The 27,427-nt window shown below is 39.7% G+C and overlaps 1 protein-coding gene across 1 annotated transcript in view; it reads right to left on the reverse strand.

The window, feature by feature from the left end:
- Positions 1 to 27,427, reverse strand: part of DNAH7 (dynein axonemal heavy chain 7) — a 135,354-nt gene that overhangs the window by 23,626 nt on the left and 84,301 nt on the right. The window contains exons 46-50 of the mRNA XM_076342253.1: positions 25,156 to 25,319; positions 18,190 to 18,344; positions 17,077 to 17,267; positions 13,646 to 13,779; positions 12,606 to 12,941 (exon numbers count right to left, since the gene is read on the reverse strand). Coding sequence (XP_076198368.1) covers positions 12,606 to 12,941; positions 13,646 to 13,779; positions 17,077 to 17,267; positions 18,190 to 18,344; positions 25,156 to 25,319 — 980 coding nt within the window. The remainder of the gene's footprint in view (positions 1 to 12,605; positions 12,942 to 13,645; positions 13,780 to 17,076; positions 17,268 to 18,189; positions 18,345 to 25,155; positions 25,320 to 27,427) is intronic.

Genomic DNA, 27,427 nt, shown 5'->3' on the forward strand with positions numbered 1-27,427 from the left:
ATTTAGATCTCCTATGTGCTAATAAACTCTCTGGTCAATTACGCCAAAGCAATCATTAAATACATGTACCGTTTTGTGAGCAAAATAACATAAAAAACATTTAAGTGCAATTACATCTTAGTAACATATGATTTTCAGAGGAAGTGAGAGGTCCCTTTTGGGAGGGGCAGAAAAGAGCAGCAATTTCAAAATTCATTACGAATATAAATACCAGGGTCAAAATCAAAACAGTCCATCTTTAAAGGTTATCTGAAATATGTTTCCCATTCTACAGAGTATTTTCCTTAATACACTATAATACAAATATATTTAAAACTTTGTGATTTATTATCAATAATTTCCTTTAAATACAATGCAAGGAGGCTATCTATTGTTTTATAAAGGTTTAAGTTTGAATACCTTGAATATCTAGTCAAAATAAGGAAAAGTCCATTCGGATAGTTAGAAATGCAGTGTCTGAATTTGCACAACTACTTCAAATATTTCTTTCAAGGTAGTAACAAAGATGTGGAGAGGTGCTATGGCTTTTTTTCAGCTACCTAAGTAAGTCACCAATCCCTTGGCAGGGAGCTACTTGGAGGGTATTCCTGCAGTCCAGACATGGTGATCATTCAGAAACCTAACTGTGATCTATTATAAATGAAAAGTGGAAAGCTTTTGAAAGAAGATGAAGATGGAGAGCAAACTATGTTGTTTGATCTGTGTCTCCTTTTCAGTCTTGTGTTTCAATCTATTTTTGTTTTCTTCCATTCAGCTAAGAAGAAATAGACTATTTTTAATAATATTAATGTAATAGACTGTTCTGGTTTCGGCTGGGATAGAGTTAATTTTCTTCCTAGTAGCTGGCATAGTGCTGTGTTTTGGATTTAGCATGAGAATAATGTTGATAACACACTGATTGTTTTAGTTGTTGCTAAGTAGTGCTTACACTAGTCAAGAACTTTTCAGCTTCTCATGCCCTGCCAGCGAGAAGCTGGGAGGGGGCACAGCCAGGACAGCTGACCCAAACTGGCCAAAGGGATATTCCATACCATGTGACGTCATGCTCAGTGTATAAACTGGGGGGAGTTAGCCAGGGGGCGGTGACCGCTGCTCAGGGACTGGCTGGGCATCAGTCAGTGGGTGGTGAGCAATTGCATTGTGCATCACTTATTTTGTATATTCTTTTATCATTACTATTATTATTAATTTTCCCTTCCTTTTCTGTCCTATTAAACTGTCTTTATCTCAACCCACTAATTTTACTTTTTTTTTTCCCCAATTCTCTCCCCCATCCCAATGGGGGGGGCGAGTGAGCGAACGGCTGCGTGGTGTTTAGCTGCCTGCCGGGTTAAACCACAACAGTCCTTTTGGTGTCCAACATGGGGCACAAAGGGTGGAGATAACAACAGACCTGACCAAAGCATGTTAAGGCAAATTTGTTATACGCATCCATCACATTGGTTTAACAGTTGCTGGTCACAATGGTGATTAATTTACCCTCACAGTTGTCGTGTCTGCTCTCGAAGTTGTGTTATATAACACCTTACTTGCTGTACATGTTCCTTGTTGTGCTGTCTATCACCTCTGGGAGCTGGATCAAGGATATCATTTTGCTGCACTGTGTACCACTACTGGTTTATGATGTGATAAAATTATTGGTCATGAGACTAATTTTTGTATTTGTGCTTTTGTATTGTACTCAGCATTGCTGTCATCTCCGTACCTCGGGAGCCACTTTTTGCAAACTATTAATAATTACACCTTTTACTTTTCTCCTCGGGGAACCAATCTATGAGGGAGACAGGGAGGCACACTTTCCCCTGTTCCTTCACCTTCCCTTTCTCCTTCAGGCTAGTTACAACAGCTCTTGAGAATCTTCAATATCCTTGGGATGTTCAAACCAGCATGTTTCTATTGCTATGTCTCCTGAATGGTGTTCAGGTCTTGTTTAAGGTTAAACAATTATTTAAGAATACCATCCAGAGATCAACCCCGGCGACAGGCACTGTGGCTACTCCAACCTCCAGGACAGGCACTGCAGCTACTCCAACCCTGGCAACAGGCACAACAACTACTCCAGCCCCCATGGACAGGCACTGCAGCTACTCAAATCCCGGTGACAGGCACTGCGGCTGAACCAGAGAATCAACCTGTGCTGGTATCAGTCGCCCCTATACACAAGAAGAAATACAGAAGAAAATCAAGTCATTTAGTAAGGGATGAAGATGAACCAGGGCCATCACAAGAACAGGAGGAGGAGGAAGAGGCAGAACCCATAAATGAGATGGCAACCACCCAATCCCTATCCCTGAGTGAGCTGCGAGATATGCAAAAAGATTTCAGTTGTCGTCCAGGTGAGCATGTTGTCACCTGGCTGCTCCAATGCTGGGACAATGGGGCCAGTAGCCTGGAATTAGAGGGTAGGGAAGCCAAGCAGCTGGGATCCCTTTCCAGGGAAGGAGGCATTGACAAAGCGATTGGAAAAGGGGAACAAGCCCTCAGCCTCTGGAGACAACTCCTTTCAAGTATGAAGGAAAGGTATCCCTTCAAGGAAGATGTTATATGTCACCCAGGCAAATGGACCACCATGGAAAGAAGTATCCAGTACCTGAGGGAATTAGCCATGCTGGAGGTGATTTATGGTGACCTAAACAATGAGCAGTTATCCAAAGATCCAGATGAAGTCAAGTGCACACGACCCATGTGGCAGAAGTTTGTACGGAGCGCACCATCACCATATGCCAACTCATTGGCAGTAATGACTTGGAAAGACGGAGAGGAACAAACGGTGGATGAATTGGCTGGCCAACTCCAGCAATACAAAGAAAGTCTCTCTTCCTCCCTACAGGCCTGCATCTCGGCTGTGGAGAAACTGCCAGACATGTTAGTCGAGAAACTGTCCCAGGAGTTCCAGTGATTCAAAGAGGGTATGTCCTACACTGCACCTGTACAGACCAGTATCTCAGCCATTAGGAGTAAGCGTCCCTCTGCTCAAGAGAGAAGATATAGTGGATACACACCACGGGCCACCCTGTGGTTTTACCTACATGACCACGGAGAGGACACGAGGAAGTGGGATGGAAAATCTACCTCAGCCCTAGAGGCACAGGTACGTGAGTTCCAAGGAAAAACAATCACAAAAGGGGGTTCTTCCAGGAAAATTGCTGCTCCAGTTTCCAGCAGGCAGTTCCCCAGACAAAGTAGAAGGGCCGATCTTACTTCTGATCTTAATGAAGAGACTTCTGACTCGTATTTACAGGAAATGAGTAATGGATGCTATGATCAGGACTAGAGGGGCCCTGCCCCCAGCCAGGTGGAGGAAAGGGACAACCGGGTTTACTGGACTGTGTGGATTCGGTGGCCTGGCACATAGGACCCACAGGAGTATAAGGCTCTAGTGGACACCGGTGCACAGTGTACCCTAATGCCATCAAGCTATACAGGGGCAGAACCCATCTGTATTTCTGGAGTGACGGGGGATCCCAACAGCTAACTGTATTGGAAGCTGAAGTGAGTCTAACTGGGAATGGGTGGCAGAAGCACCCCATTGTGACTGGCCAGGAGGCTCCGTGCATCCTTGGCATAGACTACCTCAGGAGAGGGTATTTCAAGGACCCAAAAGGGTACTGGTGGGCTTTTGGTATAGCTGCCTTGGAGATGGAGGAAATTAAACAGCTGTCTACCTTGCCTGGTCTCTCGGAGGACCCTTCTGTTGTGGGCTTGCTGAGGGTCGAAGACCAACAGGTGCCAATTGCCACCACAACGGTGCACCGGCAGCAATATCACACCAACCAAGACTCCCTGATGCCCATCCATGAGCTGATTTGTCGACTGGAGAGCCAAGGAGTGATCAGCAAGACTCGCTCACCCTTTAACAGTCCCATATGGCCAGTGCGGAAGTCTAATGGAGAGTGGAGACTAACAGTAGACTATCGTAGCCTGAATGAAGTCATGTCACTGCTGAGTGCTGCCGTGCCAGACATGCTAGAACTTCAATATGAACTGGAGTCAAAGGCAGCCAAGTGGTATGCCACAGTTGATATTGCTAATGCGTTTTTCTCAATCCCTTTGGCAGCGGAGTGCAGGCCACAGTTTGCTTTCACTTGGAGGGGCGTCCAGTACACCTGGAATCAACTGCCCCAGGGGTGGAAACACAGCCCCACCATTTGCCATGGACTGATCCAGACTGCACTGTAACAGGGTGAAGCTCCAGAACACCTGCAATGACCTTGATGACATCATCATGTGGGGCAACACAGCAGAAGCAGCTTTTGAGAAAGGGAAGAAAATAGGCCAAATCCTTCTGAAGGCCGGTTTTGCCATAAAACAAAGTAAGGTCAAGGGACCTGCACAGGAGATCCAGTTTTTAGGAATAAAATGGCAAGATGGACGTCGTCAGATCCCAATGGATGTGGTCAACAAAATAACAGCCATGTCTCCACCAACTAGCAAAAAGGAAACACAAGCTTTCTTAGGTGTTGTGGGTTTTTGGAGAATGCATATTCCAAATTACAGTCTGATCGTAAACCCTCTCTATCAAGTGACCCGAAAGAAGAACGATTTCAAATGGGGCCCTGAACAACAACAAGCCTTTGAACAAATTAAAGAGGAGATAGTTCATGCAGTAGCCCCTGGGCCAGTCCGGGCAGGACAAGATGTAAAAAATGTGCTCTACACCGCAGCCGGCGAGAACGGCCCTACCTGGAGCCTCTGGCAGAAAGCACCAGGGGAGACTTGAGGTCGACCCCTAGGGTTTTGGAGTCGGGGATACAGAGGATCCGAGGCCCACTATACTCTAACTGAGAAAGAGATATTGGCATCATATGAAGGGGTTCAAGCTGCTTCAGAAGTCATTGGTACTGAAGCACAGCTCCTCCTGGCACCCCGACTGCCGGTGCTGGGCTGGATGTTCAAAGGGAGGATCCACTGTACACATCATGCAACTGATGCTACGTGGAGTAAGTGGGTTGCACTGATCACATAACGGGCTCGAAGAGGAAACCCCAGTCACCCAGTAATCTTGGAAGTGATCATGGACTGGCCAGAAGGCAAAGATTTTGGAATATTGCCAGAGGAGGAGGTGATGCGTGCTGAAGAGGCCCCACTGTATAATAAACTACCAGAAAATGAGAAACAATATGCCCTGTCCACTGAGGGGTCCTGTCGTCTTGTGGGAAAGCATCAGAGATGGAAAGCTGCTGTATAGAGTCCTATACGACAAGTTGCAGAAACTGCTGAAGGAGAAGGTGAATCGAGTCAGTTTGCAGAGGTGAAAGCTAGCTTTAGATATTATTGCTGAATGAGAAACGTCGCCAGTGCTCTATCTCTGTACTGACTCATGGATGGTTGCAAATGCCCTGTGGGGGTGGTTGCAGCAATGGAAGCAGAACAACTGGCAGCGCAGAGGCAAACCCATCTGGGCTGCCACATTGTGGCAAGATATTGCTGCCCAGGTAGAGAACCTGGTTGTAAAAGTCCGTCACGTAGATGCTCACGTACCCAAGAGTCGGGCCACTGAAGAACATCAAAACAACCAGCAGGTAGATCAGGGTGCTAAGATTGAAGTGGCTCAGGTGGATCTGGACTGGCAACATAGGGGTGAATTATTTATAGCTCAGTGGGCCCATGACACCTCAGGCCATCAAGGAAGAGATGCAACATATAGATGGGCTTGTGATCGAGGGGTGGACTTGGCCATGGACACTATTGCACAGGTTATCCATGAATGTGAAACATGCGCTGCAATCAAGCAAGCCAAGCAGTTAAAGCCTCTCTGGTATGGAGGACGATGGCTGAAATATAAATATGGGGAAGCCTGGCAGATCGATTATATCACACTCCCACAAACCCACCAAGGCAAGCGCTATGTACTCACCTTGGTAGAAGCAACCACCAGATGGCTGGAAACATATCCTGTGCCCCTTGCCACCGCCCAGAACACTATCCTGGGCCTTGAAAAACAAGTCTTATGGTGATATGGCACCCCAGAAAGAACTGAGTCAGTCAATGGGACTCATTTCTGAAACAACCTCATAGACACCTGGGCCAAAGAGCACGGCATTGAGTGGGTGTATCACATCCCCTATCATGCACCAGCCTCTGGGAAAATCGAACAATGCAATGGACTGTTAGAAAACTGAGAGCAATGGGTGGTGGGACATTCAAACACTGGGACACACATTTAGCAAAAGCCACCTGGTTAGTCAACACTAGAGGATCTGCCAATTGAGGTGACCCTGCCCAATCAAAACTTTTACATACTTTTACGTAGGAGGGGATAAAGTCCCTGTAGTGCACATAAAAATGTGCTGGGGAAGACAGTCTGGGTTATTCCTGCCTCGGGCAATGGCAAACCCATCCATGGGATTGCTTTTCCTCAAAGACCTGGGTGCACTCAGTGGGTGATGCGGGAGGATGGGGAAGACCGATGTGTACCTCAAGGGGATTTGATTTTGGGTGAGAATAGTCAATGAATTAAATTGTATTATGTTAATTGCTATATAACACTATATATCATCACTTCTGTGGTGGCTATATATATGCCATATCAACAGTATTAGAGTAAGAATCACCTAGATTAATGAAGAATGAACTTTGATGAAACCGAGCAAAGCACAGCGACGATGGGACCAAAACTGGCTTCAGCGTGCAACAATACAACACCACACACCACCTCTCCTGCCCTGAAGGACTGTTATGACAGATGGAGCCCAAAGTCATGGACTAACTGAACTCAACGAACATTTTAGAGGGATGGCCCATAGACTAAGGGAATGATATCTGTGTGTATATATCAAAAGATAGGAAAAATGGTGGTGATTAATTGGAATGTATTGGAAAGTGTGAGGACCTGGGCATGATGTAGATGGTCTAGAATAAGGGATGGATACTATCCTGGTTTTGGCTGGGATAGAATTAATTTTCTTCCTAGTAGCTGGCATAGTGCTGTGTTTTAGATTTAGTATGAGAAAAATGTTGATAACACACCGATGTTTTAGTTGTTGCTAAGTAGTGCTTACACTAATCAAGGACTTTTCAGCTTCTCATGCCCTGCCAGCGAGAAGCTGGGAGGGGGCACAGCCAGGACAGCTGACCCAAACTGGCCAAAGGGATATTCCATACCATGTGACGTCATGCTCAGTGTATAAACTGGGGGGAGTTGGCCGGGGGGCAGTGACCGCTGCTCAGGGACTGGCTGAGCATTGGTCAGCAAGTGGTGAGCAATCGCATTGTGCATCACTTATTTTGTATATTCTTTTATCATTATTATTATTTTCCCTTCCTTTTCTATCCTATTAAACTGTCTTTATCTCAACCCACAAATTTTACTTTTTTTTTTTCTCCACGATTCTCTCCCCCATCCCAATTGGGTGGGGAGGAGTGAGCGAAGGGCTGTGTGGTGTTTAGCTGCCTGCCAAGTTAAACCACAACATATATAAATGCTCCTGGTTTTTTATTAGCATTTTAAGTCTTTTCAAAATTACTGATTCCTCATCAGTTAAATGGATATACATACAATTTATACACAAAATACTGACACAAAGATGGCCATGGGACAAAATGTAAACTTTTTTCACGTTACAGAAGTAACATGGTTTGCATGAGAAAAGAATGGTTAAAAAAAAACTCTCAGCACAGAGCCTGTAGTAAAAAACATCTGACTAGTGAAGACAGCCCAAGACAAACAGTCTTATGTGAATTATTAATTCACAGAGAATTTTCTGTGAGTCTGTCTTCCTCTGCCTTCACTGGGCAAAATTATCAAAATGGGCTTACACCAATCATTCCCTGGGAATGCATACCATCAGCTGGGATTCAGGTCCTGTCTCTTTATATTTCTGCTGACAGAAAGGTTCTGAATCAAAATGAGATTATTTTATTCATTGCTTACTTTAATTTAGGTACAGGCATACAGAGTTTTTTTGAGATATGAGAGAGTAAGATTTAAAGTCAAAGAGCTAAGTTTATAGAACACAGATTGCCTTACTGGTAAAAAGGCTACCTTGACTGTAGTTTCAAATATGATACCAAAATACTAAGCTCTGATTTAAATGATTAGTAGCAATATCTTTGATAAAGCAGTTATGCCAGACTTAGATTGCCCAGACCTTGACTAAATTCTAATGAAAAAATAACCTTCATAACCAGTATGCCACTAAACTGAACACTACACATTAAACTACGCACTAAGTACTACGTTACCAGGTACTACAACTTACTTGTACTTAAATAAAATATGGACAGTAATGGATAATTCAGAAATTGCCATTTGCAATATTAACTAGAAAAATCTTCTATACACACATTGGGAGAGTAGTTTCCCTCTCCCACCTGTTGTTCATGTGATGAACAGGCAAGTAGCTAAGTAACAGAAACAATGCTCCGTGATTTGAAGATCAAATAAAGCCACTGAAGTAGAATTTAGTAACTGGTGTGATAGAACACTGAAAAACTTTCTTTAAACAGTCTCTGTGTAGATAATTCACTTCAAGGGTGAATATCCATTGAATAATCCTAATATGATCATAACAATCCAGAAGCAATCAAAAGGGACTTCAGGGCACTGGGGCGACTGGTTGAAGGATCAGGAGCACAAGTAGTGTTTTCCTCAATCCCTACAGTGGCAGGGAAGAATACTGAAAGGAACAGGAAAACACACCTGATCAACACGTGGCTCAGGGGCTGGTGCCATCAGTGGAATTTTGGCTTTTTTGATCATGGGGAGGTTTACACAGCACCGGGCCTGCTGGCAACAGATTGAGTTCAGCTGTCTCACAGGGGGAAAAGGATCATTGCTCATTAATTGGTGGGGCTCATTGAGAGGGCTTTAAACTAGGTTCAAAGGGGGAAGGGGATAAAACCAGGCTCACTAGAGATGAGCCTAGGGGTGGCATGCTAATGCCGGGGGCGAAATCGATAGCCCAACTGAAGTGCATCTACACCAATGCACGCAGCATAGGCAGCAAACAGGAGGAGCTAGAAGCCATTGTGCAGCGGAAGAGATATGACTTGGTCGCCATCACAGAAACATGGTGGGGTGACTCTCACGATTGGAGTGCTACAATGGATGGCTATAGACTCTTCAGAAGGGACAGGCGAGGAAGGAAAGGCAGTGGGGTGGCTCTGTATGTTAAGGAGTGTTTCAATCATCTAGAGCTCAACGATTGCGATGTAGCGATAGGATGAGAGGAAATGGCCTCAAGTTGCGCCAGGGAAGGTTTAGATTGGATGTAAGGAAAAATTTCTTACTGAAAGAGTGGTTAAACATTGGAACAGGCTGCCCAGGGAAGTGGTTGAGTCCCCATCCCTGGAGGTATTTAAAAGACGAGTAGATGAGGCACTTAGGGACATGGTTTAGCGGACATGGTGGTGTTGGGTTGACGGTTGGACTCGATGATCTTAGAGGTCTTTTCCAACCTCAATGATTCTATGATTCTATGATACGGTTGAGTGTTTATGGGTAAGGATGAGGCGGGGAAGGCCAACAAGGCAGATATCCTGCTGGGAGTCTGTTATAGACCACCCAACCAGGATGAAGGGGCAGATGAAGCGTTCTACAAGTGGCTGGCAGAAGTCTCACAATCACTAGTCCTCCACTTGTTCTTGTGGGGGACTTCAACTTCCCAGACGTCTGCTGGAAATACAACACGGCAGAGAGGAAACAGTCTAGGAGGTTCCTGGAGTGTGTGGAAGACAGCTTCCTGACAGAGCTGGTAAGTGAGCCTACCAGGGGAGGTGCCTCGCTCAACCTGCTGTTCACAAACAGAGAAGGACTGGTGGGAGATGTGGTGGTTGGAGGCCGTCTTGGGCTTAGTGACCATGAAATGGTAGAATTCTCGATTCTCGGTGAAGTAAGGAGGGGGGGCAGCAAAACCGCAACCATGGACTTCCGGAGGGCGGACTTTGGCCTGTTCAGGACGTTGGTTGAGAGAGTCCCTTGGGAGACGGTCCTGAAGGGCAAAAGCGGTCCAGGAAGGCTGGACATTCTTCAAGAAGGAAGTTTTAAAGGCGCAGGAGCAGGCTGTCCCCATACGCCATAAGAAGAACGGGCGGGGAAGACAACTGGCCTGGCTGAACGGGAAGCTCTTGCTGGGACTCAGGAAAAAAAGGAGAGTTTACCGCTTGTGGAAGAAGGGGCAGGCGACTCAAGAAGAGTACAGGGATCTCGTTAGGTCATGCAGAGAGGAAATGAGAAAGGCAAAAGCCCAGCTAGAACGCAATCTGGCCGCTGTCGTTAGAGACAACAAAAAATGTTTTTACAAATATATTAATGACAAAGAGAGCCAAGGAGAATCTCCATCCTTTATTGGATGCAGGGGGGAACATTGTCACCAAGGATGAGGAAAAGGCTGAGGTACTTAATGCCTTCTTTGCCTCAGTCTTTAACAGGCAGACCAGTTATCCTCAGGGTAGTCAGCCCCCTGAGCTGGAAGACAGGGACGGGGAGCAGGGTAAATCCCCCATAATCCAAGAGGAAGCAGTTAACAACCTGCTACGCCACCTGGACACTCACAAGTCTATGGGCCCAGATGGGATCCACTCAAGAGTGCTGAGGGAGCTGGCGGAGGAGCTTGCCAAGCCACTCTCCATCATTTATCAGCAGTCCTGGTTAATGGGGGAGGTCCTGGACAACTGGAGGCTTGCCAATGTGACACCCATCTACAAGAAGGGCCGGAAGGAGGATCCGGGGAACTACAGGCCCGTCAGCCTGACCTCAGTGCCGGGGAAGATTATGGAGCGGTTCATCTTGAGGGCGCTCACAAGGCATGTGCGGGACAACCAGGGGTTCAGGCCCAGCCAGCACAGGTTCATGAGAGGCAGGTCCTGCTTGACCAACCTGATCTCCTTCTATGACCAGGTGACCCGCCTAGTGGATGAGGGAAAGGCTGTGGATGTGGTCTACCTGGACTTCAGTAAGGCCTTTGAAGACAGCCTTCAGAAGGCTGTCTCCCACAGCATTCTCCTAGAGAAGCTGGCGGCTCATGGCTTAGACAGGTGTACTCTTTGCTGGGTAAAAAACTGGCTGGATGGCCGGGCCCAGAGAGTTGTGGTGAATGGAGTTCAATCCAGTTGGCGGCCGGTCACAAGCGGTGCTCCCCAGGGCTCAGTTTTGGGGCCAGTCTTGTTCAGTATCTTTATCAATGATCTGGATGAGGGGATCGAGTGCACCCTCAGTAAGTTTGCAGATGACACCAAGTTGGGCGGGAGCATTGATCTGCTCGAGGGTAGGAAGGCTCTGCAGAGGGACCTGGACAGGCTGGATCGATGGGCCCAGGCCAACTGTATGAGGTTCAACAAGGCCAAGGGCCAGGTCCTGCACTTTGGCCACAACAACCCCATGCAACGCTACAGGCTTGGGGAAGAGGGGCTGGAAAGCTGCCTGGGGGTGCTGGTTGACAGCTAGCTGAACATGAGCCGGCAGTGTGCCCAGGCGGCCAAGAAGGCCAATGGCATCCTGGCCTGTATCAGAAATAGTGTGGCCAGCAGGAGGAGGGAAGGGATCGTGCCCCTGTACTCGGCACTGGTGAGGCCGCACCTCGAATACTGTGTTCAGTTTTGTGCCCCTCACTACAAGAAGGACGTTGAGGTGTTAAGAGCATGTCCAGAGAAGGGCAACGAAGCTGGTGAGGGGTCTGGAGAACAAGTCTTATGAGGAGCGGCTGAGGGAACTCGGGTCATTTAGCCTGGAGAAAAGGAGGCTGAGGGGAGACCTCATCACGCTCTACAACTACCTGAAAGGAGGTTGTAGCGAGGTGGGGGTCGGTCTCTTCTCCCAAGTAACAAGCAATAGGACGAGAGGAAATGGCCTCAAGTTGCGCCAGGGGAGGTTTAGATTGGACGTGAGGAAAAATGTCTTTACTGAAAGAGTGGTTAAACATTGGAACAGGCTGCCCAGGGAAGTGGTTGAGTCACCATCCTTGGAAGTATTTAAAAGACGTGTAGATGAGGCACTTAGGGACATGGTTTAGTGGGCATGGTGGTGTTCGGTTGACAGTTGGACTTGATGATCTTAGAGGTCTTTTCCAACCTTAAAGATTCTATGATTCTATGATAATAGTGAGGTCCATAACATGTAAAATAAATTCAGATCATTAAAGATTGCACAGTTTCTCCTGTTCTTATGAACAAACTGGAAGAAGGAGGGACACCATAAGTATAAAACAATAATCAAACTGAATTTAAAAAATGGTTGGGTTAATAATTACTGCGTTGCACACTCTACAGCCAAGAGCCCCAGCCACAAGACTTCACTCTGTCTCACCAGTTGTGTGAAAAAGTTTCTTGTCTGTTTCTTGAAGACCTACGAAGTCACTACATGAAATGAAATATAAAATCAAAGCAAGTGGGCCATTTTTATCTAAGTGACACTTTGTAATTTCACACACAACTTGAGGTAGCAATTACTGAATAGAAATAGTGGAATATGTTGCACTTGTAATATATTGTACCATTTTGTTTCTATGAATAAATTATTTTCCAGAAAAGTATCTGACATATAGACGTACAAAAAAATATTTCAAAATGCAATGCCTGAGACAACACACTTTGGAGAAATGATAGTAACATTTCTGGAGTAACTATGAATACATCACCAATTAGAAATGGTGAATTATCACTCTTACCTTGTTTGTAAAACTTCTGATTGCTCCGAATTATCTACAGACATGATGAAAAGGTTAATAAACCACATGAGAGAATACTGGTACATTGGATCAATGTTGGCTAGATCAGCAATAGAAAAAAACAAGATTGACGAATGGATAGCTATAGGACGATAGCCCATACGAGTAGCATCAATCTTCTTTTCTGTCTCTTCAGCTACAGCTTGCTTTTCAGAAATCTCATTAGCCAGAACTTTGGAAGAAGACAATATCTTGATAGCAGTTTCATCCTCCAAAATATTTCCTTCTGAGGCTGAAAGAACTTCTAAAATCTTGTCTTCTATTTCTTTTAGCTGCCTAAAATAATATACAAGGTTTTTCACATATGAAAATTACAGCTGTTTTCTGTTAGTTTCTATAAAATAAGACAATGTGTAGATTCTACTCTTGGTATGCAACTTACGTAACAACATCTTTTTTTCTTATTAAACATTCCCTTAAATTTCTGAAAAATTTATCTACTTTCAGGCTAAAAAATGGATAGCAAAGGGAGGAAGTGACAAACCACTTTGAATACTGCACATTTCATGCTTTGACCCATGGGGGAAGGTGCCCTTTGCCACGTATCATCAGTGCAAATCTAGCACACAATGAAAACATTTCTAAAACACAACCATTAATATCTAATAAAAATTTGTGAGGACAGCAAATCATATACCAACATCACGGACGGGATGCATAAAAACACAGGACAGGATCAAGAGTTACATTGTGCAATTACACAACCTGCAATTCAGATCTCTAACATTTTCTAATAATCCCAGAAATAGGAAACCATATCAAAAGAAGAAAGGCACAACCAGTAAGAACATGAGTAAAAGCATACATCCAAATCAGCCTAAAAAACAAATAGAAGCCTAAGTTTGAGATCTCAAAAATAGTAGTCTTGAATTTCCTGTTAAATCAAACCAAAAAAAGGTCTCTGAAATGTATTTTCCATGATTCTATTTCCTTAAACTGCAGTCTGCTTCTATCCCTGGCAAGGGAAGTTATCTTGATACCTTTTATTCTCAGCCCCTTGAAGGATGAGGGCTTGTTTTTCTTCTTCAAGATCTGGCCTTTCTCTTGCAACTACAATTCCAAGAAGCTGATCCTGCATTCCTTCTGAAGTTATCATGAAGTTCAATAATGTTACCTGTTAGAAGAAATATTTTTTTTGAAAGATAGTACAGTTATGGCCAGATGCAATTAAAGTGCTTCTTCATTTACAAGATGAGGTTTGTATAATATCATGTAATACGCTCAACCAAACTTTGAGAGTAAATGAATTGCAGCTGAGGGTTTATGTGTTGGAAAGCTAACTCCAGGGTTAACCCAAAAAGTTAACCATAAAAGGGATGTGACAAGAATGTATAGAATTTCATTCTTTTCCTCAAAATTACACTGAAACTTTGAATATCAGTGCTTTAAGTGATTGGTCCATATAACATGAACGAACACTTTTACACACGAGAGGGATCTACCCATTGATACCTGTATGCATCAAGCAAGCAGCCTTCACAGAGAAAGGAGCAAAACATTTCTACGAATGCAAGATTCAACTTAATGTACAGATTTTGTAAATAAATTTGGTATTGTTTGTTTTCCAGAATTGTTCCACCTGAACATCAGGTGGAACAAATGGGATGCTGGCACAGTATTTTGTGAAAATATAGATAAAGACCAGGTAGATTACATTTTATGGTGTTTAGAAATTTTTCATCCATAAAATTTTTGCTGTTTTCATAAAGTAAGTGGTAACATACACACAGGAGTTGTACTTCAAACTATTATTGCCTCTGCCACATATGTTTTCTCTCTTTAATGGATTTGTTCACATGCAATTTGCGATGTTAGTATTACAGGGATATTTGTATCCTAGAATTAGGATAGCATCATGTTCTCTTTTTCATGAGAAAATAAATGACTGGAAAAAAAAAAAAATATTGTTTAAAAGAATTCCCATCCCATGACATATTTATAATGGATCCAGAAAAACTCACATGCTCTTGTGAAGAAGTGGCAAAAAGGTACAATATTTTACATGAGAAAGGGAAGGAATACACTACCAGCAGAAGGCTAGAAAATAGTTTGATGCATGTAGTTTAAAACCAAGAAAATAATCTACTTAGCAATCATCAAGACCGATGAAAGTATTGGTTTTAATTAATTAACTATGTAATAGTGACTACAGATTGTCTTTGGGCTTTTTTGGTGGGTACAGATACCATTGATTTCTGTTTCAAAAGAACATTCGCCTTGAACATAGTGATCAGTTAGAATATGCAATACCTGTGAAGTTAATTTGTCTTGATCTGTTTCTGCCACTAATAATATCTGAAAGTTGTCCAAATATCTGAGGCTTTTTTTCATGAGTTTTGCTTGTAAAGTTAAGAGGGGTAGTATTTTAACTTTCTTAAAATACATCACTAATAGTTTTTTGTTATAGTAAGCCTCAACTGAAAAAAATTTAGGAGCACAGATAGCATATCGCACTGTTTTTGGAATTTTGAGAGGAGGTTCAGTTCTATATGACACTAAGAATAAATAAGATCTTCACAAGCATCATGGCCTATTTCTTCCTCACCTTATGTAACAATTTTAGTAACAGGAAATATAAGAGGGACCTAATGTTTCAAAACTTCAAGAGTCTTCTATAGGCTCCATTTCCCTTCTTCAAAGTAAAAGACTAGCTACAAACAGCATTGAGAGTTAGCTTTCAATCAGAGCTGCCATGCTCTGAAAGGTTGGCTGGTTCAGACATAGGAACCTCTGAGGTCTAAGCGCAAACTGCCGTCTACATCCTACATTTCTCCTTGGTCCCTGAGGGACAGAATGATATTTTTTATAGACATGAATAAGTCACTTTTCCCTCAACAGTGCTGAAAATGATCTGATTTTTTAGTGGGTTTTACTACATTTAATTAATAATGTTAGAAACAGAAAAAAGCTACTCCAAATGGCTAATAACTGCAAATACATATCTATGCAGTGTAAATACATGTAAATCCATGACCTATGTCTCTTTGCAGACTTCACTATGTACGTCACATGAGAATTCAGTACAATCTTTTTCTGTGAAATATGGTAACTATTTCAGTAACCATTTTCCCTGGACTCATTTCATTAGCTAGCTCCTGAATAATCCTCAGGACAAATTCACCAATAGATGTTGCAATTAGCGTCAGACCAAGATATTTAGAGATCACTTTTCTGCATCCTGCTCCCTGTATGTGAGCCACCTTAGTCAGCTAGCTCAGCAGTGTGTGGTGTAGCTTGGAGTATACCCAAGCATGTCATGAAGCAACTGCTCCTCATTAGAACAATTAACAACTTATGTCTGACTGCATGGAACCCAACTAGAGAAGATTAATCTTTAGAAACTTTATATTCTAAGGCGGGGGGGGGGAGAGGCAGGCACGGAAAGAAGACTGTATTGACTGTTGATTGGCAACTAGGAGATTTTAATTGTTAAGTAAACTTTTCCTAGGAAATAACCTTCATATAGCTTTTAAATGTATATGTACTCTAAGAGTAAATCTTTTGGATGTTCTCTTCCTTTCATACTTCATCTTTTTTTCTGAACATGCAGCTAATTACCTTCTTTGATAAAAGATCAATGCCTAGGTGATTTGATGTGCATTGAAGTGAACAGAAGTTTTTCCCTTTCATTAATTTTTGTCCATTTTTCCTGCATCAGAACTCCTTCATTGTTAAAACAACTTACTGTTCCATTTTACTGAATACCATAATAGTTTAAAAACTTTTGATTTCAAGGTTTTGTGTTTCAGTATAGTCTATGTTTAACCAAAGTGTAAATTTGCAATACTTTTCTATAAACAGTTCTTCAAAAGTAATAATAAATAAAAGGGGGAATATATCTCCCAAGCAACTTCAAAAAGACTAAAACACCAATTTTATTCTTTAAAGAAGGAAACCACCTTTTTTTGTCCTAACATAGAAAAATAAGAACAGCTATAGTTATCAAATATATGAATCTGTAAATACATTTTCTATCTGTTATAAAAAAGGCACAATGCCAGGAATTGCTCAGACTCCTGTCCCTAACTATACTACAGATAAAAATCGTGAATATGAAAGCCTAAAGTAGAGTTTGCATGTGAGGTGACTTTTATATTAAGTCCTTGTAAATACTTTTATAATAAAAGGTGACTAAATAGCATCAGGAGATACAGACTGGGAAAGGTGATAAAATTAATTAATTAAGTAAATTCCTGACAGTATAAAAGAATGACAATATTGCAAGGTGAAGTATTAGATATGAGAAATGTCAACACTTCTAAGATGATACCAGTCTTCCAGCGGTGTAAAAAAATCCCAATGTTGGCAGGGGAGGAGGAATAAACGAATGCCAGAAATTCTTCCCCGGTTTTAGCCAAGGAATCATTTTAAAATTAAAACAGAGTTGCACGTTCACTTTCAAAATTCTCACCTTAACAGATGTTTCAGGAAGATAATGTGGATTTCTCAGCTTAGTTGTTATATAAAAGCGGAATTCAGGAGCATACTCGATAGTGGAGTCTCCAAGGCAAATGCAAATACTCCCTGACTGCTTAAATGTCTGTTTGAGCAAAAGCGGCTCTAGGATAGGATCAAGTTCTTCTCCAACATTCTCCAGTAGCACTTCAAAATAACATAAGAATTAGTAGGACTTCCTTGGTATTTATATTACTGATTGACTGTTGTTTACAAAACTTATGTATAATGTGTATTTACAGTGTGCAAACAATAACAATACTAATCGAGCAATATCTAGAGATAAGGTTAATGTTTCTTAGAGTATTCAGCTGATTGAAAAATGAATCAAAGAAATGTACCTTTAATTTCTTTTTCTAATATTATATCAATTTGCAAAAAAAGCAACTAAAATGCTATCACTATTACTGCTGCCAATAGCTTAGAACAGCAGTTTAAGGCTACCATTTTTAAAAAGGGAAATAACAAATTAAATGCCACATGCCACAGAAATAATTTTGGGTAACTAAGACTGCTTCAATTTTCACTGTTAAGCATATGAGATTGTCAAAATCAAGAAAGAAGTAATGGAGAATAAACAATCCATTTCTTTACTTGTAGTTCAGTTAGCCATTGAAAAATAGCTGGAGTTGTAACTATATGTTTCATTAATTTATTTCTATTTGAGGGTAATAAGACTACTTGCAATAAAGACACTACAGAGAATACAAGAATCATTAATGATCACAGCCTAGCAATCTGGTATTTATACTCTTGAAAAGCCAAATAAAAACAATGTTACTTTTTAGAAATAAAATTATTGTAACATGAAAACAAAGAAATGGCAAATCTCAAAGCAATTAGAAGATACAAATTAAACTAAGTATTATAATTATATTGTGCTAAGAAGTATCTTATAACCTGGGGTGAGGACTTACTATAGTACTAATTTGATTCAAAACGAGAAAAAAATTTCTCCACTTTCCTTAACTATGAGAACATTCGATACTCACTGGAGTTTCATTTTTTAGCTAATTGTGCCCCCTCCAGGTTCTTCTGTAATTTACATTTCCATTAGTCATTAACCTACCAGGACTGCCAAACTGAATGCAATTTTCCAGTGTTGTAACAAATTGAGGGTCGCTGAGTTTGATTATATGCAAACTATTGGCTTTTTCCATGTTCTTTATCCATTTATTTGCTTGACCCTGAGGATCTATCATCAGCGGCCATCTTCTTGCATTACTGAAGGGAAAAATACAAACTTTCAAAATTGAAATATAAGCTCTTCAAAGGTTTACCTCAAAGTACTTCTTAAGGCAATTTATTCCCTTTTGTCATTAAAACAAAAATGCATCAGTATGAAATTGTAGTAGGCACATACTCAGGTATAATCCTTGATTAATTTAACAGGAGATAGATGAATCTTGAAGTTCTTTCTTTACAAAAAATAATTTTCCTCTTTCAAATAAAGTACTTAGAATAAGACTTCTTACTTCCTAGAAAGTTCAAGCGCATTTAATTTTAGAACACTTTCAAAATAAAAAGATTACTCTAAGTTTTGAAATTTTGAACAGTTTTAGTACAGTCATATGCATAAGTGAGCATTTTCAAGTGAAAACGGATGGAATTTTCCACTAAAGAGACACTTTAGAGTTAATATAAAGGGAAATATATAAGCAGATTCAAGGTTATCTACCTTTTAATCCCTAATCCTTAATAGACACAAAGAACTTCCGGATTTTATTTTTGGCAGACTTAGTAACTACTTCAAAGATTTTTTACAGTATTCTCTAGTACATGTAGTTACATTACCAAGATATCTAAGACTAGTGACACCTTTTAATGGTCAATTACAATTACAGCAATAATCACCTAAATTAGAAACCATCTAAGCAGGCAGAAGTGAGAATTTCAAAATAAACGTAGTCCTAAAAATTTGGATCAAGGGGCCCAGTCAGATCCCAGTTGGTTAGGAGATATAATATAGTTTACTACTGGAAGGAAAAAAGCAGCAATACCTTTTTTTCCAGATTCAGCATAAAAAGAAATCTTTCAGACTACTTCTATGGCCTCTATCATTATTACAAGTTAGCTTACGCACAATTACACTGGCACATTATTTATCATTAATAATTTTTTTAAAATTGAACCTGTCTCTCTTCAAAAATTCTGATTCACAGATAAAACTTGCAATGTAAATGTGTCTGCATTGTATTCTTCTTTTCCTTAAAAATACTAAGATGAAATGTATGCAATTAAGTAAAAAATCTCATTTTTGTGTGATCTTCAATTATATCTTTTCTTAGAAAGAGTCGTGTTTTATGAAAGGTTTCCATAAATTGTCAACAGAAAGTGATAAGCCTTGAATTAGAAAAAGGTACAGAGCAAGTGGTTGTAGGTAAGAGTATAAGTTGTAAAAGACAATGCTCAGACAAACTTAGTTCAATGTAATCCAAGTTATTGCAGGCTTATTAGTTTCAAAACTGCTGGCAGGCAAAACTGTGTAACACATTATAAACCTTGATCTTCTTTCAAGAGAGTAATTTTAAAACAGTTTCTCAGTTTAAGAGAGAAAAAGCTTTTATATTCTCTGTTAAAATCTCTATTCCACAAACTTCTTATTAAGGACTAAGCGTAGTTGTAAGGCCTATTTATACATGTGTAAATATAACAACACACAATAACACACATGTAACCCTTAATTCAAGGGTTCAGCTATCTGTGACTCAGATGCAGTTCTGTGAAGCGCAGCTGTGCGACTCTGGATTATCGTTACTGAATTTTTTTTTTTTTTTAAGCTGTGAAAGACTAGATAAGCAAAACTATGTAAGATATAAAAAGTGAAAACAAAGCAGAAAGGGAAGTTGGTTGCTTGGGAATAGTAACTCACAAGTAGTTATGGAACTTTGGAAAGAAGAAAAAAGCAGAGACTGGTTTTTATTTTTTTGGCAACTGATGTCGGATCTGGCAGCTCAGCAAGATCAAGAACCAGTCCTTTCCAAGACACAACAGAGGCCAACATTTCCCCACCTCAGTGCTAGCCTTCTGGCTAGCACAAACTTATAAACTGTTCTTGATGCAGTTATGAGCGAACTGATCATTAGCTTAGTAGTGTTAGTCCTAACTATCATGTACGTGTATTAGTGAAAAAATAAGTCTGTATTCAGAACTCATGACTGATCCTCTTGCAGAATCTCTGCACAGTAAAAAGTGCCCAAATAAATGTGATCCTTTAGAAGAAGGAATAAATATGGAGGTAAAGGAGCACAAGCACCTTAGGTTCTTTGGACTGAAAATTGAGACTGTGGAAGCAAGATAGCAGAAGTTTAGGAGTGAAAGTTTTGAAAGAGAAATGTACCATGTGTGGCAGTAGCTTGAGATTGTACAAGGGATGCTACAGAGGTTCCTTCTGTGTTATGGATCACAAATTGGACTTGGGAGTGACCATTCACCAGCTGAAGGAGGATGGCTTTTTTCCCCTTGTAGAATGATTTAGGAAAATGGGTCATCTGGAGGGGACCCTGTCCAGCCTGCCCATAAAGTAAGAAAGCTTTCACGGGTAAAATGCATTGAGATTCAGGAAATGCATTTGTAATCCACCAGGACAGTGTGATACCTAAGCAGACATTAAGAAAGTTAAAATGCGGGCTTTGTAAAGTTACAAGTATTTCTGAATAATTTGATAAACACAGATAAGGACAAATTTGGTAACACAGTAGGTCTAGAGAAGCAAACAGGATTTGAAATCTGAACATCTGTCAGATGAGGCAGTAGCATCAGCAGTATTAGAAGACAATCTCACTGTAGGTAACAGTGTTCACCAATGGATCCAAAGTGTACTGAAAGAATTGCTGAGCTCCCAAATTGCTAGGTGGTTCAGTTGCTTGTGAGAACCCAAAGGGAAACCCAAGGGATATATGGCCAGGTGATTTTAAGAGTAAGATGATACAAGGTGATACAGCAGTTGCAAACTGTAAACTGAACACAGTAAACTTACATGTTAAGCACATTCTAAAACAGACAATATTTGTGTAATTTGCTCATAATAATTTTGCTTGTTCTTATTTTAAAACAGGAATTTAAGATTTGAGAAAACCCCAGCCAAAACCTACAGTATATATTTCTTTCCCTAATTACTTCAAAGTTTCATTCACATATTATTTTCAGCATATCCCATTTCAGATTTACTGTGTAAGAGACATGAAATACTTAAGACTGAATAACTAAAGAGTGGTTCTTTAATAACAACCAAACACACATAGCTTTCATCAACGATAAAATCCTTCTTCATTGACGGGAATGCATAAGCAGTCACTGTGTATGTTTGCAAATTATCCTTGAATAGCTCTCTAATTCTGCTTTTTAAAAAAACTGTCGTTATAAAAAGCTTGAGTTGCATTTTATATGGTTCCTGGGGTCCTAATATAAAATTCATCTAGCCATAAACTCTTAACTACAGGCATAATATGTATCATCAATTTGAGGTAGATTCTATCTCACATTTCAAAATTAAAAGCTATCATTATTTAGTTTTAAAATGCTAATCATCTTTCCATTAGTACAAAGAGAATTTTGATCAAAGCTTTATAAAAGTGAAGTGTTAGGATGTACTGTAGAAGTGCTGAATTCATTAACATTTGTCAACTGTTTAGCCTGAGGGATTGGATTATTAACACAGTAATTGCTTAAAAAAAAAGTTACATATACAATCATAATCCCAGCATATACCCTCTGACTTCAATAAGTAGGTTTGCTTCCAGAAGTACAATCAATGCCAATTTTTAAAGTCAAATGAAAGTACATTGAGGTTCTTCAGCTAGTGCATTATTTTTGCCTTATCTGTTTAATTTTGGACTTTGTCACCTATTCAGTTTCCAAAGCTGAAGTATTATCCACACATCTATGCTTCCAAAGGTTAACCCTATAATATACAATTTCAGTTATGTGTGAAAACCTAACATTCACTCTACAGTAAAAGTAGTATTCATTCACCAGTGCTATACAACATTAGACTCCTCAAACAGTAAGAAGAATTTTCACGTAAACAGTAGCAAAAATTAAAGATTTATATTAGTAAGTTTCTGCAGTAGCATACTGTAAAAAAGATGCATAAATGTCAGGTACGTGTTAATAGACTTGACAACCATTAACCTGGCTATGGAAAAGAATTGTAAGAATTATTTATTCATTATACAGAAAAGAGATGTGCTGGTTTTGGCTGGGGTAGAGTTCATTTTCTTCATAGTAGCTAGTATGGGGCTATGTTTTGGATTTGTGCTGGAAACAGTGTTGATAACACAGGGATGTTTTCATTACTGCTGAGCAGTGCTGACACAGAGTCAAGGCCTTTTCTGCTTCTCACACCACCCCACCAGCGAGTAGGTTGGGGGTGCACAAGAAGCTGGGAGGGGACACAGCCAGGACAGCTGACCCCAACTGACCAAAGGGATTTTCTATTCCATACCATATGACGTCATGCTCAGCATATAAAGCCGGGGGAAGAAGGAGGAAGGGGGGGACGTTCGGAATGATGGCATTTGTCTTCCCCAAGTAACCGTTACGCGTGATGGAGGCCTGCTTTCCTGGAGATGGCTGAACACCTGCCTGCCAATGGGAAGTCATGAATGAAATCTTTGTTTCGCTTTGCTTGCATGCGCGGCTTTTGCTTTACCTATTAAACTGTCTTTATCTCAACCCACGAGTTTTCTCACTTTACTCTTCTGATTCTCTCCCCCATCCCACCGGAGGGGAGTGAGCGAGCGGCTGTGTGGTACTTAGTTGTTGACTGGGGTTAAACCACCACAAGAGAACCAACAGACATGAAGTAAATGGGTAGCAATCACAAACAGAAAAGCAGTTAAAGCAAGATTGTTCCACAGTCAATTCAGCTTCAGCTGTGCTAAGAACAAAACCTAAAAGCTAAGTCAGTAGCAACGCATTAGCAAGCATACTGGACAGAACCGAGAGGTTCTTTATTTACAGTCATAACAAACACCAGTCCAAATGAAAATCATAACTGTTTATGCAAGGTCACAAAGCTTAGCCTATTGTAAGCACCCAGCTCTGTATTTAACAAAACTGTCAGTGCCGTACGTATCTCAGTCATCAGCAGGCACATTAATCTAAAGCTAATCACTAGTGAGCTGTAGATATTTCTAGATATTAAAACATTAACATGGTTAGTTCCCATGCTACACATTGTCATACAAAGCACTGATGTTTGCACTGATTGTGACATTGATATATATCAGATGAACTCTGCCCAGACAAGCGTAATTCTAGTGACTGATGCGAGACACAGATGTGCATGTATTACAATACTTCATAAGAATGTAGAATCATCTTAAAAGTGAAAGGCAATAATATTAGATTTAGAGTTCATGGGATCCATATTTTCTTTCTATGAGGAATTTTGAGATTTCAGAATTTGTTTCCCTTTTCAAATAAGAAGGAGTATATCTTTAAATATGCAGAATTTAAAAAATGTTTTAGATCAAACAATGTATCATTAGATAAAGTCAAAGTATTTTATTTGGATGTAGCTTAAGATAATTACAAAAGGGAAAATTTTTTTTTAAAAAAAGGTATTTCAAAATGAAAAATAAATCCTTCTTCCCTTATCAGAACTTTCTTCAACTTGTGATAGTATTGTCATACTAACCACATTACAACAGGAAGCTACAATTGCAGCTTCCAAGCTTTTAACTATAAATAGTATTTAGTAAATTCCAGCATTTCAAAGATGTAATAAAGTCTCCGCTGTGAATTAATATTTTAATAGTTTTTTTTTTTAAAGTTCTTGGAGGACTGGACTGGGTGCAAAGAAGACTTTGTGGGACTCTATTCATAATGCCTACTAAAGAAGTCCCTACGCTAGCCCAAAAAACAAAGCTCTCTCAGCTTTTGTCTAGGAATATGCCAGGTTGTTCTGCTCCAGGAGGGATCCTAGGAATGACTAGTCTGTATGAAGTATTGACAGTTAGGGGAATGAGGCCCTGAAGAAAACAGACTCCAAATTGTCAGTACAGATACACCTTTTCACCTTTCATCCAATATCTAAAACTATTCACATGGATAAGGAAGACCCATATCTAACTCCCAACCACCTGACGTGATGTGAAAGCACACCTTTCTGAAATCAGAGGTTACTGCAGGAAAGGCCTATCTCACCTTTTCTTGTTGAAGCGGTTTAGCAGTACAGAGAATAAAAGGCAAGAAACAGAGGAAGAAACTGGCAAGAGCTGGTTAGGATCATCCTCTGTAAGAAAGGAGACTAGAAATTCTCTCCATTCTAACTTTTTTCACCTCCCTCACTGCCTTCAGTAGAAGATATACATGGGCCTTTTTTTGTTGTTTTGTTACTGTGCCCTAGCAAAATAAAGATTCAGCTCATCAGTGTACAAACCAACACTTCCAAAATGTCACTAAATACGTTACAAGCCTGGATGTTAAAATCTTCTACCAGTTGGCAACATAAACTGGGAAATTGTTTATAGACAAGTAATCAAGATATTAGCTATAGTATTTCCAGTGCCATCTTAGGGAAAAAGTGTGTGACCCTCATAGAAAGATTAGCAAAATAATCTTCAGTAGCTCTGCAGAAACACCTGATGCCAGCATGTTTCTTTAAACATTTCTTTAAAGAGCTTTAGCTTTTTAAAGGAGAATTACTTCCATATCTACTGATTATACTGCTACAAGAATAGTATTCAACATTCTGTTCCTGCAGCATTTGAAGATGTCTTAAACTGAGTCCAGTGTGCAGCATGTTTGTAAAAAAAAAAAAAAAAAAAAGGAGGGGGAGGAAGGTATCATTATAGCAATCCATAGGAGTTAAAAAGGCGGGGAGTGAATTTACAAATTTAAAAACTTTACATTATAAAAAGTATTATTAGTATTTCTTATAAACATCAACATTACAGTCATTTTATAACTCTGGTTGTTAAACTGGATATACAGTAGAAAACTGTCTATAAAAATAATAACTGAAAAGCATGTTGAAAGAAGCTATTTAATGAAAGTTATTCATTGTAATTTTTATTTTTTTACTTACGAGATAATGATGCCATTATCAATAGAAAACATGTCAGTAGGTAGTCCAGCAATATTCCAAGCTCTGATTTCCACTGGTTCTCCCAGGGTATTTGTTAAGGAAAAATCATCAGAACAAGGAATGTCTTTTGTTTTACATAGCAATGCCCACTCTTTAGTTTGCATCTAGATAAGAAGAAAACAAATATTAACTAAAGTTCTGTCTATTCACAAAATTTTCAAACTATTAAAAAATGCATTTTTCAACCCATTTCCCATAAGTTGCTACATACAAGATCACTATATCTTCAAATGGAAAGAAACTCATGCTTCTGTATAAAATGTCTAAAAATGTCTCTAAAAATGCCTTTGTATATGATTTCTATATATGAAATATAAGTTTATTTGGTCAGAGCCTTGGTACGATTTTATTTACCATTTCAGCAGTAGTCTTCTATACTATAAAATGAGCGTAGAACAAACACACATATTCTAACTAAAAAAATGATTAAAATCTTCATTATTTAACTCTCAGGACAAGCATAATGAGCACTTGTCAGGACTTAACCAACCTTAACAACCTTACAATCATTTAGAGTTGCTTTTCACTATTCTTTGTATTTAACGCACTACAGTTGTGCAAACTATACATGTTTGTATAGTGCATAATAATAATAAAGACACACAACTTTAAATATGTAAGCCAAAAAGCGTATTCCACTAGGAAGAATGCTTCCAAAGAAGGAAAATATATGGAAGTAGCATGTTCATGTGAAAGGCACAATCTTGTATGAAAGCTATGTATAAGGTCAAAGTAGCATGCTGTAGTATTCTAAACTAAAAATTAGCTGGCAAAACCTCAAGCAACAAAACTCAGAAATGCAGTGTTAAAGGAAATGGTCTAAGTGCTAGAGACATTCACAGAGGTGGAGAATGAAGGATTCATCAATTTGTGTAAAACAAGGTTGATATTCCAAAAGATACTGTAACTTTTTCTCTTATGAAAACCGCAGGGGAACAAAAAAAAAAAAAACACCACACATAGCAGCAAATGAAGAACTGCACAAAAGTGATTATGCTATCCAACAATTTCTGAAAGAGACACCTAACTAATACGTGTCTGCACAATCATGAGAGTAAGAATAAGCAACCAGGGGATCCATACCTACTGTTGCACAGAGAAAGAAACTATACAGTCAGAGAGAATGAAATCACACTAAACTTTCCAGATGAAACCACTACGTATTCACTTTTAGTGAATAATCACGCAGATGTCTCTGCCTTTTATGAATATCATCTGCACCTATATCTACACTTGCCTGGAATAAGGTTCAGCACCCCTTAAGATGTTTCACCAAAAGTACTCCTACCTACTCAGACACAATATTATAGACAATGCAGGTTTTAAGCATAAAAGAGAACACTCTCTCAAATTTATGTAATTTGGAATTGTAAAAACTGCTGACTATTTATTTACACTATAAATACACCATAAACTCTCACTCTATAAAGTTTTAAAATAGTAACATCACAACATGGACATTATGAAGAAAACAATAGTTTGAAACAACAGTACAAAATTTTCTAAAGAAAAATGGACAAAGTAAGTATATTGAAGGAAAGGAGGAAATAAGGATTATATCCAAATTCTATGTTCAAATGAGGTACATGGATTTTTTTTTCTCTCAATTTTTAGCAATTTTTGATACCCTGGACCTGATTTTTGAAAGAAATGGACATTAATTTCTTCAGCTGAATTCAGTGGCAGGTTTTGGTGTTCGAAAACTTTCAAAGTCAGGCTAATTTTAACATCCAAAAATTGTTGTATCTAAAATCAGCTGCCACGTCAAAATCTTTTTGTATTCAGAATTTCAGTTTATTTCACTAAGAGTTACAGGCACAAATCTGCTATGTTATTGAGCTACTGTATCTTTTGTCTCTTTTTGTACAGAATCACTCCACTTTCAGAACTTGCTTAACTGTGCTGCTGCTGAAATAGAAGCTAATTCTGTTTTCTTTGAAGTTAAGGAGAATTTAGCCATTGAATGGAATAGGAGTAACCAGAGCCATGAGGTATAAAGTTACTGGCAATTGCTTTAGAGAAGAAAAGCAACCAAAAGATTCCATGCTTTACACAGCAGTAAGTACTTTACAGTAGAATGAAGGAAGAATTTCCCCCAAGAGTCTTACAAACAAAACTCAAAATCCTATAATACAGTTTCAGTTCCACTTATGAATTCTATTAAAACATAATTTACAAATATAAACTTTATATTACAAGAAAAATTAATAAA

The sequence above is a fragment of the Aptenodytes patagonicus genome, chromosome 6, assembly GCF_965638725.1.
Source record: "Aptenodytes patagonicus chromosome 6, bAptPat1.pri.cur, whole genome shotgun sequence".
Classification (NCBI taxonomy): Eukaryota; Metazoa; Chordata; class Aves; order Sphenisciformes; family Spheniscidae; genus Aptenodytes; species Aptenodytes patagonicus.